The sequence below is a fragment of the Cottoperca gobio genome, chromosome 3 (assembly GCF_900634415.1).
Source record: "Cottoperca gobio chromosome 3, fCotGob3.1, whole genome shotgun sequence".
Lineage (NCBI taxonomy): Eukaryota > Metazoa > Chordata > Actinopteri > Perciformes > Bovichtidae > Cottoperca > Cottoperca gobio.
The window spans coordinates 18289099-18308811 of NC_041357.1; the positions used below are offsets into that span (position 1 = coordinate 18289099).

General features: G+C 40.0%; 1 protein-coding gene across 1 annotated transcript; it reads left to right on the forward strand.

Moving 5' to 3' along the window:
- Positions 1-587: 587 nt before the first annotated feature.
- Positions 588-19703, forward strand: ext2 (exostosin glycosyltransferase 2). The gene is made up of 15 exons (XM_029428510.1): positions 588-742; positions 1706-2054; positions 2177-2400; positions 2714-2803; positions 3745-3861; positions 4118-4313; positions 4808-4947; positions 5025-5118; positions 10097-10228; positions 13420-13609; positions 15470-15636; positions 16272-16415; positions 16866-16994; positions 17651-17733; positions 18291-19703. Exons 2-15 carry the CDS (start codon positions 1740-1742, stop codon positions 18427-18429), a joined length of 2160 nt encoding a protein of 719 aa, XP_029284370.1. The 5' UTR covers positions 588-742; positions 1706-1739; the 3' UTR covers positions 18430-19703.
- Positions 19704-19713: the final 10 nt, after the last annotated feature.

Below are 19713 nucleotides of genomic sequence, written 5' to 3' on the forward strand. Positions count from 1 at the left end.
AGACAGAGCAGATCAGTCAATCTCTGTTTTTAATTAAACAATACCTACCTAATATATAGGGATGTTATGACTGGCTTGCAGCATAGAGGATGGGTTATAAAATATACCCCAGTAAAACCTGGTGTAATTTATACTGGCCTTATTTTTTTTTTACTGCAGGTAGGTTATACCGCACGTGGTGTCATTTAAATTACCCACAAACACAGCCATTACTTTTATTTTGAAGTCACTTTTTTTGAGCAACTGCCATGTTCCCAGCTTGACCTTCCTATAATAGAAATTGAAAACAAGAATAAAGTGCTACATTTCATGGCATCAATTACAAGAATACAGGAAGGTAGTAAATGTATATGCATAATGATAATATATGTAAACATGAATGTAGTAAATATATGCATAATGGGCGAACTACATATACAGGCGAATATACAGAGGCGAACACAGTTTGTAAAACAGTAAGTAAAGTATATAAAGGTAAATTGACTCTAGATTTGATAGATAGATTGGCACAATTGAGTGTGCAATGGTAAATTAGTGTACCTCTACTTCCACCAGAGGGAAGCAAAGTATCTACCTCCTGAGTCACTAACATACATGTGAGAAGCGAAGAAGAATAACTTCCGGAAACCACTGCAAGATTTACTGTAGCGCTAGCGTTAGCTTGATGCTAGGTTAGCATTAACACTAATCGTTGCCATGAATTAAGACCGACCTGTCACACCCCGTTCCGTTAAACGTCTCGGTAAGTAACACATACATATAACGCTCGTAAATTACCCTGTTTTTTGATCGTTTTATTAACGTTTAATAATGTCACGTTAGTGAGCCAACATAGCAGGGATGTTTACACAGCTGGTTTAGCTTCGTTTACTACTAACCTACATTCGCTGTGGTTTGCCAAGTTAGCTTCCTAGTTCATTTAAGGTACTATCATCGCTGTCCCTTGACAATGAACCATTAGATAACTCTTCAATTTGTAAGATATTTCCCTCGCGTTTTGGTTAATATGTTTGGCGTAATGTCATCCCTGTTATGGAAATGTTGTCGTTACAATGCACTAATTGCGTCGTTGACAGCAAAGGCATTGACGAGGTATCATAGTACCAACTGAATGACATTAATGTTAATGGCTATAATATGAAATGTATAACATTGTATTGGTGTTTTCAGGATAAAGAGAAAAAAGGACATGTGGGGTGGAGGGTTTTTCAACTAGCCAGACAGTTCGTTAAGGTTACATCCCTTAACGTATGTTGTCCATCTTTTCCGGTATTTTATATATTGATCAAATCGTAATCTTAAGCAAAAGTTCAGTTTCTCCATTTAGTGTATTTCGTTGACAATTTCGATCCAGTTGACCTTTTGATGGCGGGTGTGCCTGCAGCCACTTCCGTCTGATGGCTTTCTTGCACGCAAGCTAAACCTACTTTATAAAGAGATTCATCCTTGGCCTTGATATGTCCCGGTATATTTCCCAAAGAGAAAAATGTGTATTCAACTTGTATGCCAAAAATGTTTCTTGTTTATTCCGCAATCTCCTGCCAAAATGAATGGAATAAAGACCAGCCTCAAAATATATTAAAGTGGTCTGCCTGAATTTCACTTGTGTATTAAATAATACTGAGATTTAGGGGACCTAAGGTAGACTGTACTTCATTGTGTGTATATACTAAAGCTGTCATTAACCAAAAGCCTGTCTTTACAGTGGCTGGTTGGAGATAGAGAGAGAGGTGTCAGCCATGTATGCCTCTGGGAAATACAGCTCGCGGGGCCCTGCTCTCATCCCGCGGATGAAAACCAAGCACCGCATATACTACATCATCCTTTTCTCAGTGGTGCTGCTTGGACTCATCGCCACTGGGATGTTTCAGTTCTGGCCCCACTCCATTGAGTCCGCAGCTGACTGGACTCTTGATAAACGCAGTGTGCACGACGCACCTCTGATCCGCCTGCCGGTCTCGAGTCCCATTCCTGAGAGGGGGGACCTCAGCTGTCGCATGCACACATGTTTTGACGTGTACAGATGTGGCTACAATCCTAAAAACAGAATCAAGGTAACTCCCTCTTAAAACGACCCTCACAAAACTGAACTTGCACAAAGAAAGTGTATCAATTCAATATTTGTCAGTGTTCTTTGTTAAAATGACCACTCATTGTTGAAATGTTGCTTTTGTAGGTGTACATTTACCCTCTCCAGAAGTTTGTGGATGAATTGGGGGTTCCCATCAGCAGTACCGGACTATCTCGAGAGTACAATGACCTGCTCAGTGCCATCTCTGACAGTGACTTTTACACTGACGACGTCACCAGGGCTTGCCTTTTTATCCCATCTATTGATGTGCTGAACCAGAACTCCCTACGTATCAGAGAAACTGCCCAGGCTCTGTCAATGCTGCCCAGGTAAAGTTTTACACTAGACCCAGTCATGATGTAGTAGAGTTTGTTGCTTTCAGCTGCTCTCAGGGTCTCAAATGTAATCTTTTTTTTTTTTCATTGGTCAAATCTGAAATGTCACATGAGCCCAAAATTATGTCTAAAAATGTATCTTTTCTGCCCAACATAAAAAAAAAGAAGGTTTTAAACAGTGGTATGAAATGGAGAAAAGCAGGTCATCTTTCACATTTGATAAAAGTGACGGTTTTGATAATTGCTTAAAACAACATCTGTTAATTAACGTATCATTCCAGCACTAATCTTTTGTGTGTTTTTGTAGATGGGACAAAGGGATGAATCATCTACTTTTCAACATGTTACCTGGAGGCCCTCCAGACTACAATACTGCCTTGGATGTGCCCAGAGACAGGTAACTACTGTGCATCTTAAAAGGCATCCTAATATTTAAGAATGTGTTCATTATAATCTGAATGGAACTATGTAGAGCAAAAACACTCGTATTTAGATCAAAGAATAGGTTTGGTGCATGAATTTTATTAACCAATTTTTGATAACCAAAGTGTCATCAGCCAATGTACTACTACAGTCAGTTCAGACATCTACAGCTTAGAAATGCTCCAAAATTACACGTTTTATTCATAACACCGAAGAGGGGGGGGAAGCATGTTGTCGAGATTCATGTTTTCAGGATTCCTGTCGGCAACTTCCCACTTTGTAGATGGAATGAAAAAGAATAAATCATTGAAAAAAAAGTTTTTGAATGGATTATGCAACTTTTGAGTAGCATTTACCAGCGTAACGGCTGTCATTTGAAGTGTTAAGAATGATGATTTGATAAAGATGGAAGAGATATTTACAAGCAATTAAGAGATATCATATTTTCAAGAGGCCTTGAGGAGATCTGGTTGTATTTGCCAGCGAAGAGTCTTTGTGTCTCATGATGTCCTATAGGCAGGCTAGAGTGGTGGTTGAGGATGAAAGAGGTTGGGTTTATGAACACAGCCTTGAGACAATGAACACTATCTTTACAAGGAATTTCCTGGGCTCATCCAGCTTGAGTCAATTTGGCATGGAGCCTCATCAGAACCAGGTGTGTGTGACTGACTGTGTTTCCACTTTATATTAACCTTGCCTGAGAATAGACCAGACTCCAAAATAGTTTTCATCTCCTATTGAACTACACAGGTCTATTAACCAGGGCACTGAGCCTTGTTTGATGTCACTTCATGTCTTACATCATCAGTGTTGGTTCTTGTAGGAAGCAAGTAATGAATTTGTGTTTTTAAAGTTTGTTCATGCAGCTCATGTCTGTGTTGAAGCATTGTTACAATCCAGGCCCATTTGTTTCAGAGCGCTGCTGGCTGGAGGCGGTTTCTCTACATGGACCTACAGACAAGGTTATGATGTCAGCATCCCGGTTTACAGCCCCCTCTCTGCGGATGTTGAGCTGCCAGAGAGACAGTCAGGGTGAGCACATCTCACAAATTAACCCTCATTATCTTGTTTGAGTACATCATGACCAGATTACAGTCACTTTAAATAAGTTATCCATCAATGTCTTCTCTACAGAACGTGCTCCAGGTGAACATAATGACGTGCGATATTTAGAATAGACTTGTAATTATGAAGAACTAATTGTGGTTTATCAACACTCTTTAAGCTAGTCTTGATTGAGGAGTAATTTATAGTAAACAATATAAATATCCTGTCTCCATTCCCCCAGGCCTCGGCGCTACTTCATTCTGTCCTCTCAAACCGCCATCCATCGAGAGTACCGCGCTGAACTGGAGCGCTTGAAGGAAGAAAATGGAGAAGCACTGCTCCTCCTGGACAAGTGTAGCAACCTGTCGCAGGGGGCTGCCTCTGCACGAAAACGATGCTACAAGGGGCAGGTGTTTGACTACCCACAGATCCTGCAGGTAGGAAGCAACTGCATTAAAACAGTTTATATTAAATATGTATCAAGATGCACTACCCTTCTTAAAATGCACCACTTTCTGAAGCAACTAAAATCCAAGCTATTGTTTTTTGGCTACATGATTATTATTATTATTATTATTATTATTATTATTATTATTATTATTATTATTAAGTTCTAATATTGATACCAACTAGTGATAGTTGTCGGAATGAATGCTGTATAGATGTTTTACCACTCAGCAACAATGAGTACAGCACTTCCTGGGCCTTCAATAAGCACTTCCTTGGGATCAGGAACCTTTTTGGGAGCAATAACCCACAAAACAAAACTGGAACAAGATTACTGCTTTTAAAATTAAATTATAAATCCTAAAATGTTGTTTTGTTCTAGAAGAAATTTGTAGAAATAGGTCAGTAGAGCCTGGTTTTAGTTTGTCTGTTTGTACAATGCAACATGTCTCCTTAACCGTTTGCTCCCAATGTGTCTCTACAGGAGTCTTCATTCTGTGTGGTTTTGCGGGGGGCCCGCTTGGGTCAGGCTGCCCTCAGTGATGTGCTGCAGGCTGGCTGTGTCCCCGTCATCCTGGCTGACTCCTACATTCTGCCATTCTCTGAAGTACTTGACTGGAAAAGGTCAGCCTAAGTTGAAAAAACAAGTAAATGGTTTTACCGTCTGCCATTTTCAGTTCACTAAGTCTGTCTCTCCACAGGGCGTCTGTGGTTATTCCAGAGGAGAAGCTATCCGAGATGTACACCATCCTAAAGAGCGTTCCTCACAGACAAGTTGAAGAGATGCAAAGACAGGTAAAAGTCCCAATGTGCTAAAGACAAAAAAAACATATGTTAAGTGCCTTTATATTTAGTTACAGTTTGAAAACTGAGATTGACGTGGTGGTCAGAGGTGCTGTCCGGCGGGTTAGAGCACTTGTATGTCATGTGTGAGATGTGCCTTTGAAATTTGGATACCACCCTTACCTTTTTGTAAGTTTGAATGTCTTCCTTTGCTCTGTCTAGACTTTAAAAAGCTTTTAGAAGACTCAACCATGTTGATTTCAGCTTGAGTGGAAAGAAGATTGCTCACTCTCTTTCTATTCGATATGTGCATTGAGCCACAATAAACAAAAGTGAAAGCTGCTATGAGAGAAGTGCAGCACTTCAGCTGCTCCTCATTCCCTTGTATCAACTCTAGTCCATTTACTAATTATACTGGCCAAACAGACGTTTTAGGCCGAGGGCTCAGAGACAGGCTTGGGGTTGTATTACACCGGACAGGCTCAATGTTGGGGGTGTTCTGCTGTGTATATCTCGCAGCTTACTTGGTAGCATTGATCTGATCTTGTTATCCATTGGTCACGGTACTCCTCTGCCGGCTCTGATGGTCTACAGGTGGGTTGAATTGGTCGCAAGTTGATTCTTATCTCTGACATTTAATGTTACTATGAATTTAGTGAAACTAATGGTCTATCACTATTCTACCACTACTATAAAACATTTGTATGCATGCCGAGAGCCTGATTTCTTAAAGCAGATATTCTAAAAAGCTTAAACATTGATTTAGTTTGTGATGTGGTTGAGTTGATGTATTTCATTAGTTTTGCCAGCAGAGGGCTCAGCAGCCTTTTCTTTCCTCCTGTGTCTGTCTCTATGTTCCCATGCGGTCTGACTTTTGTGCTTACAAATGTAAAATTAGGAATGCGTAGAGGGAAGAAAATACTATCCTCAAATTAGTATTCATTGTTATTCATCAATTACCTTACTGACAGGCCAAGTGTGTTTTAATTTTTTCACAAATATTGATCGTTTGCTTAAAATAAAAGAGGAATGCTGGCAGAAAATTGCTAATCCTGTAAATTCCTAAGCTAATATATTTAATTATTTAGCTTAAGAACTGCATTTAGGTCTGACACTGCCCCATAGTAAAGGGTACTTGGAATTCACTTTTGCTTCTGGTCAAATTAAATTAAATTGTATTGTTTCGATTAGATATTATCTGTGATTAAATACCAATAGAATTGGTCTTCTATTAGAAGCAATACCAGCAGTGTAAAATAGACTTAATACAAAGTAATAATGTTATATATGATTTGAAGGAATTACACAGCATACTTCATATGCAAGTTAACGTCATACTAATTAATAATATAGTAATCTATTAAAATATGTTACCTGCAGTTTTATAAAAGGCTTATTTTAGAGCCAATGTGAGCAAATGGCCAGAGAACACAAACATATTCAGTAGTTCAATGAGGGAAAGAACAACAGTACAAATAAAATAAAACTTATTTTTCAGATGTTGTGCATCATGAGGTGTCATGACAAACATTGACCATTAGTGACAATATTTCCAAAGGAGTTGATTAGTGAAAAGCACTTTCTGAGAAATTCTGAGCTGGTCCGGACCAAGTCTTGTCTGCAGCATTAGTTGCCATGGCGATCCTACACTGTTAAAAAGAGCCACCTTTGTTTGCGTTGAAAATGTACCTCGCTAGACTCCTGTTGAACTTCCATCACTTGTCGGCAGAACTCATTTTCAGATTTGAGATGATGTAATAGCATCCATTCAGGTCACATACAAAACAGCTGTGAGATGTTAACAGGCCTCAAATGAGACTACTAAGCCCGTGTTTGTGTACTGATGTCCATGAGCCTTTTTTGGGTCATACCCTCAAAATAGGACACGTACAAAGACCTTTATTAGATTAACAGCCATATAAAAAACATTTTTTATTATAATATACTGCATAAGGTGCCGTTCAACTAACTCCTCATCCTTTCCTCTATTACTTCCTTGTTAATTTAGCTACAACCAACTTTTTCTTTGAGTTAATCCTACCTGTCTTTCCAACTTTTGTGTAGCCTCCCAGCACTCCACCATGCAGAACAGCTGATTTATAGAACATGTCAAGTCGCTCTACCCCCCTGTCCCTTTATATGCCTTCTGCTTTTCGTCAGTGTTCTTTTTACATGCATCCCCTCGGACAGAACTGAACGGTCAGACAGGCTGATGACAGGTGTCAGTGGCTTTTTGCTCAGTGTAAATGTAATAACTGCTCCTGATCTTCTTAATTTGATATCCTTGAAACATCAACGACGTCCTCCACCAGATTCCGATTCTTTTTTTCTTTACCTTCACAAATGCATGCGTTATCAGAACACAACTGCCTAAAGTGAAATATGAAATCTAAAGTCCCATAGCGGGCCTCTGTGTCGCCCTGCAGAATGTTTAGAGCCACACAAACCAGTGCAGTAGTAATCTATTACGTAAAAAGCACATTTTTACTTAATTAAAAGTACATAAGAATTAGCATCAAAATATACTTATAGTACCAACATTAAAAGTCATACTTATCATGATTATTGATGTATTAATGTATGAATATGTAAGCATTACTGCTGTTGCAGCTGGTAAAGGTGGAGCTAGTTTTACTTCCCTGCCAGGTTAAGTAATCTATAATAATGTATTGGCTCTATTTTTAATTAATCTGAATCTGTAAAAAGTAAGTAAGCCTTCAAATAAATGTAGTGGAGTAAAAGATTTGCCTCTGAGATGTAGTGGAGTAGAAGTATAAAGTAGAGTACAAGTACCTTAAACTTGTACTTAAGTAGAGCAGTTAAGAGTTCATGTACTTTGTTACATTCGACCCAGGAAACCATGAGGCTAACTAGCACCAACACTGTAATCCCACACGAAACCTGCTGCTAAGGTAGTCTTCAGTCGTGGTCGTCCAGACCCAAAGTCCTGCTAGTTTATATTTTTCTAGTTCTAATACATCTTTAGGAAAACAATATTCCCAGTGAGCAGCTCGCATGATTTAAACAGACTGCTGTTTTTGATTAAGTCAAAAAGGCTAATGATAGCCTGGTTGTGTCCACAGCTCACTGGCTGCCAATTCTGCTCTATAGGTTGAATCGTCTGTCAGGCACTTGACAACTTCCTCTAAATTAAACAAAGTGATGCAGGCTACTGTAATCTAAACAGTTTTTATTATTATTTTAATGATTTAAGCAACAAAGGCATCGGAGCTGCTTAGGAGCTCTATAAACCAAGTGTTACACCTGACAACTTATTCATTTAACTTTCAGAGGAATCTCTTTGGATTGTTTTTCCTTATTTCTCAATATTTGCATGAGGTTTATATTAACAGTTACACATCATTTTCTTTTATTGGTGAAATAAATGTTGGTTAGTTTATGGATTGAGTTGCTATATTTGCTGCTACACATCTTTATTTGTCAGTAGAACAAACAGGAACAAAATGTAGATGCTGCAGAAGATGGAGTAAAGTGTTTTTCTTCTTCTCTTGCAACGCTGGCTCTTCTTCCATGCTCATAAAAATTCCTGCAGTTGCTGGGAAGGGGTGGAGGGTGGTGGTATGGGCCTTTGGGCCTGCACAGTTTGCTTTCAGCCTCCCCCCGGTCGGAAAAGAAACTTTCATCACTGGCTGATTTATGGGCCGTTGGGATTCCCCCCTGAGATAAAAAAAAAAGTCTTTTTGGATTCTCCTCACTCCCCTCTATACAAATAAATTCTGTTTTTGTGTTGTTGTACAACTCCAGTGCTTACACATGCTTGATTTAGGAAATGGTCATGTGTTCACGTGCCACGAGGGACTGTCTTTGTCTGGGGCGCTCATTAGCCAATAATACACACTGGTGTATTGCAATAGGAGGATAAAGAAACATAGCTCAGAGCTTTTCACACAAATACTCAAATATTCACATCCTCTACTCCAGAACTGTGGGTCATTGAGGAGCTGGTGGGGTGGGGTCGGGTCAGTGTAACACGGTGCCTCCTGGCAGGAGACAGTGTTGTTTAAAGCTTCATTAACTCTTATAGGGTTCTCTCACCTCTGAACTGTCCCTTGAAGTTTCTTACTAGAATAGGAGCCCGCAGGAGGCAAGGAGGCTAGACACGTATGACGTGGTCAGTAGCACTACTCTCGATTCATCAATTCAATGCAACTTCAGTGTTTCATGGTATAAGTAAAAAAAAAAAAAGTTTATGAACCGAACCTTTACATTTATTTTTCTTTACCTCTTGACTATAACACGGTCAGAGCTTAAACAAACTTAAACAGATTTAATATTCAGGTTATTTTTTTCATCTTTGCTGTCTGATAAAAGATGTGAATGAGGGCAGTTGGAGTTTGGTATTCTGGCAGCCAATGTGATAACCTTAAGATATGGGTTTAGAGTTCAGTTATCATTAAAGTCTGCTTTTCAAATCAGAGATCTGTTGAAGCACAACAGGCTCAGTCAAACGAGCTTCAGAGGGAAGAGTAGTTGAAGGTCAAGAGGCTGGAGAGGTCTACAAAACCTTCTTTAAAGACGTGGGCCAGCGGGAGAAATCTGGATTTTACAGCTCTGACTTCACACTGTTTTTATCTTCTGTCATGTCGTGGCTACACTCCACAGCCTAAAATGAGAACGCAATTACAGATTAATTTTTTTAACAATAACAACATGCTAACAGTTTAATGAAATACGATCAATTATCGAGTCCTCGTAAAAAAAACACAAACATTTTTTATTACTTTTTCATTGGTATGTCCAAATCTAGAAACAAAAACAGTGTTTTCATTGAATTTATTAATTATACCGGAAAATATTAAAAGTAACATAAAATGTGTTTCAGTGAATGTTACAGCAAGTTCCTGTTGTGCAGCACATACAAGACTGAGTTCATTGTTGATTCTTTAATTATGTTTTGTGCTTTTGTTTTTGCTCCCTATTTTTGTTTTGACGGGTACATTTTGAAGATTTCTGTTCCATTTGTCCGCAGGCACGCTGGTTCTGGGAGGCCTACTTCAGCTCCATGAAGGCTATTGGCTTGACATCGCTCCAGATCATCAATGACCGCATCTACCCATATGCTGCACGAACATACGAGCAGTGGAATAATCCACCTGTGGTGGTATGTAACTGTGTGGACTTGATGATGATGTTGTTGTGCTTTTTGCATTGAGCGATACTTTTATATTATTTCTCTGTCCTAACCTTCCCTTGTCGTCTTTCAGAAGTATCTCATATTTAGCTATAGCTATACCCTGAAGGCTGTTCTCTTCAAACAAACAACTATGTAATCTATACAGTATGTGCTCTACTGTGCTGCGCTGCTCAGTTGTATTCCTAGAAGTCTTTATTTATTGCAGACATCTGAATGAAACCCATCCAGAACAGAGCTTTGACCATACAGACGCTCGCTGTGCCTCATGAGCTTCCCCGCTCTCCTGTGCGTTGTAAATCGAAGCCTCTGTGGCAGATTGACAGTAGATGCCTTCAGTCTCTCTGAAGCCACACATGCTGCGCTTCACAGTTTGGTATACACCCAGCTAGCTCTGAGGCAGCCAGTTTGTGTCAGCAGTTCTGCACTAGGAGGATGCCTCCATTGTGGTGAAAAATAAGTTCCTGCATGTCTGAGTCATGTGTTTGTAAAAAAAAAAATACACTGGATGTGAAGAATGGTGTGTGTGTTTAGCATCCCTGTGGTTGTGGGAGTTTGTGGCTGCAGACAGTTTGGCTGTGCGACCATCTCTCCGGAGTTGTTAATCAGCCCGGTCGGATCGAGAGTCTCCCCCATCCTCAGCCTGTGGGGAAGAGGCGTGTGCATGTGTGGACGCATAATAGTGTATTTGCATCTGTCAAATGTCTACAAGTATCCCAGTATAAGTAGATCCACTGAAATACTAAGATTAGAGAGGTGGCAGTCACAATCGGGTTGCGTTGGTGTTAACAAGCGCCACTCTTGAGGGGAGTTTTCTGATGTTTATCATTTTAGTTCTGATCAAATCTGCAGTCATTCAGGCCTAACGGGCTTACAGTCAAGCTGTTTTCCTCTGAGCAGGTAGCCTGTTAATCAGCAGTTACACTTGACATTGCCCACTTATGTCAAAATGTTTTGTCAGGGCGTCCAACCCCCCAGTCCAATCCATCAGTATCACTCAGCTCTGAGGGTTTGTTCTGACCCAGAGGAGGTTAATTGTGTCAGGGTACAGAACCTTTGGCCATTCCTGCCTGAGATGGGAGATGAAGTGTTTTCACGATGGATTCAGTGAATGGATGGTGAGAAGAACTTCCACAGAGCACTAAATAAATCAGGCAGACATCCCCCCCCCCCCCCCACCCTCTCCTCCTGTAGTCTTTAAGCTGGTAATTGAAAGCACATTTCCCAGGATTGCTGGTGCCTTTGGAGGGGGGGGGGGGGGTTCAGAATAAGGGACAAGCTGCTGTTTTGTTTTGCAGTTGTAGATAGTGACCATGTTTGTTGGGTTTCTACATTACAAGCATTGAGGCATCTCAGACTCTAAAAAGAAATGGAACCTGGGCATATGAAAAGCCTTTTTTTTAATCACCATCTTGTTTTAAAAGTCACAGTACAGTCTGTAAGTATTTGGACATTTTAGTTTTGACTGTGTTCTCCTGCACATTAGATTTTAAATGAAATAACAGTTATGAGGTGTTGACTGTTCACCCACTACTGTGAATACATGAAATACCCTTAATCCTCAGAGTAATCTGTCAATGAATTGTTCCTTATTTCGTGTTGCAACTGTATTGTTTGCACCGTTCAGCAATAAATTGAAAGATTAGATTTAGTGTGCCACCGCCGTGCCTCCGCATATGTTTACATTAGTAATACTTATGTTAAACGTGTAGATGTGGGGATCAATGTTTCTACAGATATGACAGCCAGAACATTTTGAATACTTTGTAGTTCTTCATTTGATCTTAATCTACAAACCGCAGATTAATGAAGAACCCATCAAGCAGTTCAAATAGTCAAATAAAATTCTTCTTTTTAGTGTAAAGTATAAAACAAAACGCATTAACTCCGTGGTGGCATAATGAGCTGCGGCTTTCTTTTCATCTAATTTATTCAGTTTGACAAATGACTTAAGTGGTCTCTAACCTCTTTTTATTCTGTTTAAATGCATCTGTACTGCGTATATGTGTTAGTTTAATTATTTCCCCCTGTGCTTGTTTGACAATGTGAGAATGGCCACAAGGAAGTTTCCACTTGCCAGTAAAATGATTTTTTATTGGTGGAGGAGTGACTGATGTTGTGTAAAAGGCAGTGGCTGTATCTCTGTTGACAGACTTGTGTTGATGCTGTGGACGGAGCCACATAATCACTGTGTGGCCACCTGGGCCCACAAGAGAACCGGGGTTTATATGTACTTCAAGAAGCCCACAGATTTACTGCGTTAGATATGTTCTCTTTGCCCTCCTCAGACTGATTGTCACTGTAACCCGGGTGGAAAATGTTTTAAGCCTTTGATGAAGTTTATCAAGCGTGAACTACATTTGGTGCTCCCAAATGTGGTGTTACTGTCACACATGCTGGTAAATGAAAGAAATGGTTTGTCACTTTTGTAAACGAATAACAAAAAGTTATTGTTTGCACACAAAACGGTAGTTGTCCTTGATTTGGTGTGACTGTAATCCAAATGGCTGTAACATTTAATGTTTAGTATTTAGTACATGCATACTGTCAGCGAACGCTCCTGTGGCTTCCTTCATTTAACAGTGTCATTTGATCTAAGCTGGAGTCAGTGCGGCTCCCAGGGTTTACAAGCCATTTTAAAGGGGAGCAATGAAAGAAAAGCCAAGTTCCACTTTGACGATCGACGGCCACTACTTGCTGTTCCCATTTCCCCCCTTCCTCGTCCCTCTCCTACATCCCAGATTTGTCATAATTATCTCACATAGATACAAGAGGGTAGCCAAACCCGTCTTGTTTGCAAACTTCTTCCCAGCCTTTCTTGTACCTCCTGTACTGGTATTTCTTTAGGATTTACTTGGCATACTGACTAAAAGGTTTTTGGCATCCTGTGCTCTGCCTCTGTTGGTCGTTGAGAGAAATTATTGGATGATTCTTGCTCCATAATAAAAACCATAATCTGGAAATTACTGCAGGTGACCTCACCGTCCAGCGAAGCACTATAACAGTGCATTAAATTACAGTTCATTTTAAATCATGGAAAACATAACAGTCGGGGTTAACACAGAAGACATGAGGCTAGCTCTACAGTAGCTTTTCATGGAAATGAAAAAGATGTTTGTGACCTAAACAGCCTGTGCTTCTTTGTTTCCTCTCTTTTGTAGAAGTGGTCCAGCGTGAACAGCCCTCTGTTCTTGCCTCTTATCCCACCAAGGGCACCTGGGTTCACTGCCGTGGTGCTGACCTACGATCGCGTTGAGAGTCTTTTCCGCGTCATCACAGAAATCTCCAAGGTGCCTAGCTTGGCTAAACTGCTGGTGGTGTGGAATAACCAGAACAAGAGTCCTCCTGAGGGTGAGTGTGACAGACTCTCATCTAAAATAAGAAAGTTCTTTAAGCCTCCGAAAACATATAGTTTATACACTTTTTATTGATGCCTTTCATTACTGTTCAGGTATAATTCATCATAGATGTGTCATAGTAAGCTCTTATTATTTGTTATTTATTGCACCTCGAGCTCTAATTATTTGCCTTGATATGGCAATCCAGCATACAACAGTTAATGGTGCTTTAGCCCACTGACTGCTTAGCTCAGACGAAGACCGTCTTGGACCAGGAATTAAATCGGTCCTGCTGCTGCAAGAGTTGGAGAATGTAATGAAGTAATGAGACGACTTTGAAGTACTCCCTCGTGGCTGTGAGTTGCCTTTTCATTAGAGACGTCAGCGGCGCCTGGCTGGGTCTTTGTGACCCATTAGAATTAACAAGGGGCCATTGACGGGTCAGACCCAGGCGACTCAGTCCAATATGAAGACATATTTTCTCTTTCGCATTTCATACCAAGCCTTGATCTGATGTGTTTACAGGCTCCTGCTTTTTCACGTATATTTTAAAGAAGATGCTGATCACAAAATCTGGCGGTTTTATGTTTTATAACAGACTTAAAGGGATAGTTCGGGTCTTTTGAAGTGTGGTTGTATGAGTTATGAGTCCATCGTCTGTTGTAATGTATTTTAGCCACCTAATTTAAAAATATATATTGTATTTCTTTATTTAACAGGGACAATGGACAGTCATTGACTGTCCCATAATAAGCTATATAGTTCACTTTTATCAGCAGTCCCCTGGGTTGGCAAATCCACAAAATAATGAATGCATCACATTATATAATTCAGAAAGGGGTTCAGAGAATAAACATTGAATATACAAAACTGTGATTTATAACCAACTTCTAAATCTCAGTAAATTCCATTATCTATCTTAAAGCACCCAATGACCAGTTAGAGTAATTTATAATCACACTATTAGATTATAAGGCATTATAAGTATGTTTATAATGCATATAGACATGCGCATTATAGAGGGTTTTACCGAATTAACAATATCCGCATTTTGACCCATGCCAAGGCGGGGCTAAAGTTTTGAAATTCAGATGATGGCCTATAATTCCCTCACTCCTACTGTCTCTTTCCAACTTATAAATAAAAGAAAGAATGACAGCAACATGGACAGAGTTAAAAAAAGAAACTGGGCGTTTAACATGGCAGTTTTCCTGACAATAGCTTTTGACAGGAGACCTCAGACGTGGTTAGGAGAACCTGGAGCTCATCTTAAAGGCTGCCAGGCCCCAGTTACCCCATTAATGAGAGGACGCATTCTCTGTGATCCGTCTGTGCCATAGTCCGTGCCATGGACACTGCCCAAGATGTTTCAAACGCTCCCCTGGAAAAAACACTTTGTTGATCTGCCTCATGAAGAATCGTAGTGTGGTCACATTTGCACGTGCTTGAGGTTAGCGTAGCGATACGAGTGATGAGTGAAGTTAAACTCCCAGAGCACTTTTTTCCACGGGCAGGATTTCAAATATCTGTCGGTGGTAAATGACATCATAATTTCTCACCCATCTCTAATAACTGACAGTGGCCATATTTATGTTTTTCAACCCTTTACAAAATGTATTGTAGTGTCACATACTGTATATATGCATCTATGTAGGGCTGAAACTGTTCTTTTCAATTACTTAATGTGCAGGTTATTTTCTCAATAAATTGATTAATTGCTTGCTGAATGGAACGTCAGTAAAGAGTGAAAAATGCCCCAAGTGACGTCTTTTTAAATAACTTATTTTGTCCGACTTACAGTCCAAAAGCTCTGTTTCTGTTTCTGTGACTAGAAATTTGGTTGCTAATCATTGTATTTTTTTCCTCCTGGCAGAGTCTCTTTGGCCAAAGATTGGTGTTCCTCTCAAAGTGGTGCGAACCAAAGAGAACAAGCTGAGTAACCGCTTCTTCCCCTACGACGAGATCGAGACAGAAGCTGTGCTGGCGATCGATGATGACATCATCATGCTGACATCTGATGAACTGCAGTTTGGCTACGAGGTGAGAAAAATACCCCTTTTTAAAAAGAAAAACATGACCATACTTTCCCTTCTTTCCTCTGACGGCACGTATTGCAGAGAACCATTTAAAGTTGATCCCGGAGTTTAAAGTCATTCAGGGAGATTACAGTCTCATTCTCCAATAGTTGGGGATTTGACTGCCCGCTGAATGTGTTTGATGTGTGAAGAATGATGACAGGTCTAGAGCTGATGCTTTCCATGCATACCACATACCTGCTGGGCCCCACTTAGCCCAGCACACTCACCTGAATCCATTTAGAAGCCATTTAATAAAATTGTGCTCAGTTTAAGGATAATTACATGGAATTATAGGCAGGATAGAGGAGGAGCTGTCTGTCTGACCAGATCATCAGACTGACTGCTGGTCTCAAGCCTGAGATATTCAGCCAAGCAAAAAGCTTCTACCTGGAAAACAAATCTTAATTTGACTCTTTTTTTGCTGATTTTTGACTCAGACAAAAATGTTCAGAGCTATTTTTTTTTAATTTACAGACACAATTCTTAAACACTCTTTAGAACACCCCCTTACCTGTTTTTAGTTTAAGCCATCAGTTCTCACCTTAGTTCGATTCACTGGAAATGTTGTTTGAAAAACTGTTTGGTGTTCTGCTCCAGGTATGGAGGGAGTTTCCAGACAGGCTGGTGGGCTACCCAGGTCGGCTGCACCTCTGGGACCATGAAATGGGGAAGTGGAAGTACGAGTCGGAGTGGACCAATGAGGTCTCCATGGTTCTAACTGGAGCCGCCTTCTACCACAAGGTGATCTGGCAAAAGCCTGAAATTAAGCAGTGTTGGCTGTTTGAGCTCTGTCTCTTTCACACACACATTTCCCTTAGAGCTACTCGTGGATGTTAGCACTTTAGCTTAGTAATGATGCAAACAGAACCGATTTTGAAAAGGAAATCGTCCATTAAATGGGGAAATTAAATTAAAAATGAAGTTTCCTGTAGAACTCTGTTCTGAGTATGTGTAGGATTACAGTGATAGACGAGCAGAGTGTCATAGGTAGAACGAGGTTATCGCACTTCTACTTAAAAGCTCACACACTCACTTAAGTTCAAAGAAAATTCTAGTGCAGTGGTTCCTCCTACATACTCTTGGGTCACCATGTCAAACAGTGTCTGCATTATTGTAAATAATGAGTCTGCAGTATATCTATATGACACCTAGTAATCGTTTGTTGTTGTGAATTTGTTTCCATTCTTCCAGTACTTCAACTACTTGTACACATACAAGATGCCAGGAGACATCAAGAACTGGGTGGACGCTCACATGAACTGTGAAGACATTGCCATGAACTTTCTGGTGGCTAACATCACGGGCAAAGCCCCCATAAAGGTACGCTCATACCTCTGACTGGCCTGGGTGCTTTAAGCTTGCAGGGGGAGGCTGAAGCCTGACAGAGCGGACCAGCCTCTCTGGGTTTGATCAGCTCTCACCCTTCGACTTCACCGCCTCTCCCCCTCCTCATCACACTGACTGTGCCCAGGTGCAGGGGCCCAAGCTAAAGCCCAGCCTTAACCTCCCTTATCTGGGTGTCACTCACTGACACTCCCCCTCTGAGTATGTTTTCTTAAGCTCACCGGGGCTCACGCACACCCTGCCATCAAATCACAACCCTGCACCCACGCTCCCACCTCCAACCATATCTCCATCAGATTCCTTCAGAAAACCCCCACCCTCTCCTACCAACCCATTCTGTCGCCCTCTCTCGGTGTCTTTCGCTTTCTTCTACACACGCATCCATCAACGGGCTCAGAGCGTTTGGGGCAGGGATGTGTCGGGGGTGTAGATGTGATAGAGGTTAGACAGACATCATATCTCTCTCCCCAAATGAGGACTTGCACATTTATTTCCGTAAACAAAAGTTCTTGTAGGATGTCGCAGACTTATTTAATCAGGCTGGTTTATTATCGTCTGTCTGGGCTGCTCAGGTTTGACAAACGGTTAAAGTTGGCTGACATTGGTGTGATTTTTGTTCTGCTTGTGTTTAGGTGACCCCCAGGAAGAAGTTCAAGTGCCCTGAGTGTACTGCCATTGATGGCCTGTCCCTGGATCAGACGCACATGGTGGAGAGGTATGCCACTTTGTTTTGTAAATCTTTGATTAAATGAGCTCTACAACATTTTGGCGTGTGTTACGTCTACTACATTGTTTTGCTAGGTATTGTGTGGCAATTCAGTTATCATTTATTCATCTATTTATTTTTGGTATTTTGTCTTTTTGAATATTTAAATAACATTTAAATTTGTAATGCAAAAATCTGACAAGAAATTGGATTTTGGAAATACCGGTTGGTTGCACATGTACTGGAACTGTGAGTATAATCATCAGCAGCACATCTGAATTTACTCACTACTTTTCTATTAAATTGAAGCATTTTCTGCTCCATAGCAAGATAACCTTGTGACAACTGTGAAGGAATATCTGGGTCCTTCTTTTTACTTGCAGTATTTATCAGTGAAATAAAGTTTTAAAAATGTCCTTTTTATTATTTCCATTCTTTCCAGTTGCATCTATAACATTAGATGCAATCATTTATTTAAAGTTAGACATATTTTGTACACAGGCAAGTACATGCCAAAATGTTTTTAGCCTGCTTTTAAAGTAAATCATTTGTGTTTTTGTCTCTAGATCTGAGTGCATCAACAAGTTTGCATCCGTTTTTGGCACAATGCCTCTGAAGGTGGTGGAACACCGTGCAGACCCTGTGCTCTACAAAGACGACTTCCCAGAGAAGCTCAAGAGCTTCCCCAACATCGGCAGCCTTTGACCAGCCTGCAACAGATGTTTGGACCTCGTCACAGCCTCAACACCAATTTAGTCTTTTATATCCAAACGTCAATATTCTTGTTAAAGTGGCACATGCTCCTGTCACCTCTCAGTTCAAGGGACTTTCACTTGGGACTTTTTAAATTGATTTTAAAAGGCAGAATTGTACAGGACATTAAGGTAATATCTTGGATGATGGAGGACACTGGAATCTGGGGATGGCAATGAGAATTTTGCTTAAAGATATGTTCAAACATTTAGCAATACGAATGATATGAGTGCATGAGACTAATGTTGCATGAACTGCTATCAGAGACTCACCCTGAGTCTGATGTTTGATGGACATGCTGACTGATTGGCTTGTGGTCCCTCGTTGTTACTGGTTTTGAAACTTTGGGCTCCAGTTGCTCTGGAATCGGTGTATACAGTGTATATATTTGTATTTTACACCAGTGCAGTATGACAGTCATAATTAATGATGCTCCAACAAGGATTTTTTTCTTCTTTTGAAATGATATTTATCAAATTCTTATAGCTGTCCAAATTCAAAAAGTAAACAGTGTTACATTTACAAGATATATATACTAAATGATTCAATGACCTATCTATGTAGATTGTACCAAATGTAACACACATCATACAACAATAGATGTTAAAAATGTACAGTAAATGTTTCACAAGTGTTCTGTTTTAATCAGATTGGACAAAGCTGGTACCATAAATCTAATATTTAGAGTGAGTAACTGCTGAATTTAAAAGATTGTTGCTATAAATATATATATTATAAAGAAAGAAAGAAACGCTGTGGTGCTAGTTGTAGCAGCCACTAAGTCACTTCATGAGCTGAATTCTATATATGAACACTGCATAAGTATAGGAGTACTTATTTGCTTACCATGCATTTGAAGACTCATGCTATAAACACTATATATAGTGAATAGTAGACATTTTCACAAATCCACACTTTTCAAAACAGATGTGTATAAACTAGATGCAATGCTTTGTTTTTCCATTATATCCTGTTGTGTGTGTGTGTGTGTGTGTTTTATATTGTTGTCCTTTTCATCACTAGTTGTCCCAGCTTCACTATTTAGGCTCAAACACTGAGAGCAGCGCAGTCTTTAAGATGTTAACATTACGTTGTGTTATTTGCTTCTTTTTTTCTTTCTTTTTTCCATAAGGTCAGTGAAATTGTTTTAAATTTGAGACTGAGTTTATGTATCCAAGTGTACAGTATATATTACTTTGTAATACATAAGTAATGACCACACTGTGTCTCAGTCTT